Source organism: Sesamum indicum, linkage group LG5 (assembly GCF_000512975.1).
Source record: "Sesamum indicum cultivar Zhongzhi No. 13 linkage group LG5, S_indicum_v1.0, whole genome shotgun sequence".
Lineage (NCBI taxonomy): Eukaryota > Viridiplantae > Streptophyta > Magnoliopsida > Lamiales > Pedaliaceae > Sesamum > Sesamum indicum.
Window position 1 is genome coordinate 13,558,200 of NC_026149.1, and position 4,618 is coordinate 13,562,817.

The window sequence follows — 4,618 nt, forward strand, 5'->3', positions numbered from 1 at the left end:
TTGTCGGAGATAATTTAAAATAAGTATTATATGTTTAATGTTGTGTTTTGGAAGACAAAAACTACTATTTATTGTCAAATCATTGTGAAATCATATTTTTTATATATATATATTTATGTATATGTGTGTGTATATATATGTATTTATGCTAAAATAGTTAAAAATACCTAAATAAGGTATGTTTGAATGATGACAAATATTGGGTATGTTTTACCTTGTCTCGAAAATAGTTTGAAAATAAAGACAAACATAGTATTCGTCTCTGAACAGTGGCCTGTAAAGTAAATTCCAGGGATAATCATATTTACCCATACATTACTATTCTTTTTTTTTTTTTTTTTGCCTAATTACAGAAACTACTCCTCACAATAAAAAAAATAAATATTTTTATGTAATTATATTAACGTTTTTAGAGTAATGTATGTGTAATCTTTTAAAAATTATGAATAATTTGTATAAAAGATATTGATATTTCTAAAGAGTGTATATATAATTTTCCTTAAAGGTAAGAGTGATTGTGAAAATAGACTAAAAAGGTCAATGAGTGTTAAAATAATTCTTCCTATACTTTATACATACAACCTGTATATATGACATAATGAGTACTTAAATTACACCGACCCCCCGATTTATAATTGTAAGTTACATCAACGCTCATTCGGGAACAAAAATTTATAAAAACACCCTTTTAGGTAAATTACATCCACCATGTGCTTGTAAATTTGCAAAAGAGAGGTTGTTCCTGTAAAGATCTGAATTGTTTAGACTTCTTATACATTGATTTGGTAATTTATATTAATACATGAAGATTGGGTGTTTAATGTTTTGGGTAAAAATACAATTTATTTACTTGTTGCAACACTTACTGTCCGGTATTTCAAAAACTATCACTTACCTCATGAGTTAACGGTCAGTACAATTGACCAATTAACACCATTGCAGTTTGCAGTTCTACACTCCATTGCAGTAGTTTTCTGGTATATTCTATGTAGAAATCTTAATTTAATTTCAGTTCTTCTTTATTATTAGTATTATTTTGATAAAAACGATAATTACATAATAATATCAGTATTTCAATAAATTAAACAATACATCAGTTCAATCAATACCATCGCTATGATAAAAACCAATTAAATAAACTATAGTAAACTCAAATGAAGTGGATACTCGATCAAACTCAAACTCGTTCATGAAACACTTTGGTTCGTTTGTAATTACTTTTTATATCAATTTCAGACACTTTCTACTTTAACAAAAAGTTGTTTTTCGAATTAAATTCAATCTTTTAAGGAGTAGAAATCCAATCAGAAGCCCTCGAGTCAAGCACTACTAAAGCAATAGTTATCATAATTTCTGAGTTATAAAAGACATGAAAGTGGATTCTATTGCAGCACAGCTCTGTGGACATGATTTTGAGCAAAAAGAAAGCCTTAGAATCACAAAATGTACACAAGAATATACAAATTACATAGGATGGTAAGAAGTCCTTCATGTTTTAAATCATACCTGACAGCGCCGTCAAGCCAATGTCGACAAAGCTAAGGCCGTCAAATATTCAAAGCTCATGAATTTTGGCCCACAAACACAAATCAACCAACATAAGAAATTAAGACTAGTTCTTTTGATGTACTGCAATCTGGTGAATATCCATGTCCTTCAACATCACCGACCGCCCGCATGAATCGCATGGCGCAGTTCTAGATCCACAAACGCTCTCATGTTCTGATAATCCTCTAATTCGGTCCCGTGCATCGGTAGCAGAATTTCCTGCTTGAACCATATCTCCACAGAATCGGCATGTAATAAGCCGCAAGGGGCAATCTGAAGACTGGTGTTGCACCTGTCAATAATTATCAAACGTAAAAATTAATACCAACACATAAATGGAAAAAAAGGGAGTGAAAAATTGCCAGAATCTGCATCATAATATGGTATAGATGTTCAGCAACTTCATAGATGTCCTAAATTTTGAGATATTCCCCATTCAACCGCCACCTAGATCAGAGCTGGAGCATCTTCACACTTATGCGGTAGGCAATCATATCACATTCTCAACTTAACAAGTTGCAAAAGTTTTCATGACTTGACTTTGTAACCTATGTACCAGTTTGGCCATAACATTGCATAATGAGGCGCTTCCCTGTAGATAAACAGGTCCTATCCCTATTTAGAGTCCTCTTAATTTTGATTGTGATGAAGCGCCAAACTGGCCTGAAAAATGTCATAGCATTTGTTCTATTACTAAATAAATAATTTATCTATCAAGAAAAGGCAAATGTCCAGAAGACTTTGACTGAGAATTAAGCAAATTAACTGAAAATTATACGAGTAAACCATCACATCACCAGAAATGATTTAAGAAAGATATAATCCAAAAGGTCAGAATTAAGGGAAGAACTGTGGAAAGATTTATACTAACCATCTGCTCCTTCTCAAGAACAATTCCGCAAGAGCAATAAAGTGGCTCATGGAACACTTTCATGTGCTTCTGGATTTCCCCCAGTTGGAAAGCTTTACCACATTTTTCACAGTGGACATGGCTCTCAGCCTCCTCAATCCTAAGAACAACCCCGCAACCAGTATGCTTGCAAATGATATTATGTCTACTACAATAAGCTTCATGAAGTCCAATGGTCCTTGATGGTACATAACGTTTACAGTTCCGGCATTCTACAGTGTCTACCTCAGCAAATGATGAGGATGCAGCATGCTGGCCCAACTTCTGTCTGGAAACATCTTGAACAGTTATTGACACCAGGTAGTTTGATGTCCCTTTGAAGCCATATACAGCAACACTGTAAGTGCCAGATCCAAAATTTTGATCCTCGACACCAAGTACCAAAGCCTTTGAACCCACGTCGTGTGATGACCACATGTGCTGGTGCTGTGTAGGAAACAGAAGAGGATGCTTGGAAACATACAGGTCAATATCTCCATCTTGTGTATGTGACTCTAGATTAACCACAAATTTTGCAACCTTGGAAGAAATTTTATTCCAAGTATCGTCATCTATAGAGAACTTATAGTACACGTAGTTTCCTTCATCAACAACTCCAGACTCAGGCTTTCCAAGGATGAGAGGTTTAAGCACATGCTGGTTTCCTCTTTCTGCAGACTCCGGACCCATAATGTCAACCTCAATATCTGTTTCTAGAACTGATATGCTGGAAGAAGGTTTCAACTCAAGAACGCGCAAATGATATGTCAGGACACCATGATTAACGGTCAGCATATCACCTTGGGAAAGCGTTGCATGTTGGCGAAGGGCCGTCTCCAGGACAGCCTTGTGATTGGGAATGTCAGAAAATCCAAATTCAACCGATTGAAGTTTTGCATAGGTTCCTTTCGGAAGCCAAACATAACGGACTTCTACCATAGCGGAACTTAGAGCAGCTGCAGGGAATAAGTTACTCCAACAGTGCACAGGAAGCGCTACAAAACCCTCTACTGCAGTGAACTCCAGGACACCAGCATGTGTCTTTCTCAACAATTCTTTTTGAGCACTGTCTGCACCCAAATGAGCCTCCTGATGAATCACAGATAAAGAGAAATGCAATGGTCCCTTGTCGAAAGCTCCTTGTTCAGACAATTCAGTGAAACAGGAAGGTGGTAATTTGATCTTATCCCCACTACCCTCATAAGGAACAGCTTCTAAAATCCTAGCAAAGTTGACACCACGACCAGCAAGTAAACTTTCTTCTGCTAGCTGATTTGCCTGAGAAAGACACATAAATCTGAAGTGAACAAATACAGATTTAAACCCACAATCAAGATCTCTTACTCTAAAATGATCCCGTTCTCTTCATAAGTTCCAAATACATACACCATCATACCCATATGTAGAACTTATGCAGTATAAATTAAGCTAAGAAATATTGCTCCAAAGTCTCAAATGATGGGATAATTAAATTCATCACGAAAAACTGAAGCAACAAAGGGCCAAAAGATCAAAGAACGAACCTTCGCTTCGGCTTCAGCGGCGACGAGACGGCGCTCTCGCTGAGCCGCTTCTATAGCTTGGCGCTGGCGAACGGCCTCTTCTTTAGCCTTCCGCTCTCTCTCCAACTTCAATTTCGCTCTCTCTTTCCTCTCCCTCTGATCCTTCTCCAACTTCTCCCTCGCCCTTCTGAACTCGAAATCCATCCCTCAAACTCCAAAACCCTCTCTCTCTCTCTCTCTCTCTCTCTCTCTCTCTCTCTCTCTCCGGATCAAATTAAAATTGGAATCCTTCAATTGAATGTTATTTGGTTGGTGCGATATAAATCGAATTTCCAGATTTCTTGGGGAGAAAGGTTTGCTGATGCCTGTATATAGAGTATACGAGAGGAAATTCTCTACCCAACCCAACAATTGATCTGATTGCTGCGGGATTCATATTTAGACTTCGAGAAGCATCTGGGCTTTTGAAGAAGAAATTCCGATCCGTATGGACTGATTCAAGGCCCATTGTGGTTTCAAAATCCATTTTATTTTAATATTTTAAGATATTCACAAGTTAAACTCTACAAATTAAAATTCCCTCTTTACTCCTATACGTATCCATATTTGAACAGTAATTCCGCTAAGAAAATATATACTTCCACCAACCCACCAGCAGAATCGAGTTCGTATGCCCAAC

At 36.7% G+C, this 4,618-nt stretch overlaps 1 protein-coding gene across 1 annotated transcript; it reads right to left on the bottom strand.

Annotated features, from left to right (window-relative positions):
• Nucleotides 1,362–4,356, bottom strand: LOC105162623. The gene is made up of 3 exons (XM_011080701.2): nucleotides 3,961–4,356; nucleotides 2,420–3,715; nucleotides 1,362–1,840 (listed from the first exon to the last, which is right to left on the bottom strand). The coding sequence occupies exons 1-3, from the start codon at nucleotides 4,141–4,143 to the stop codon at nucleotides 1,613–1,615; spliced, it is 1,707 nt and encodes a 568-aa protein (XP_011079003.1). The 5' UTR covers nucleotides 4,144–4,356; the 3' UTR covers nucleotides 1,362–1,612.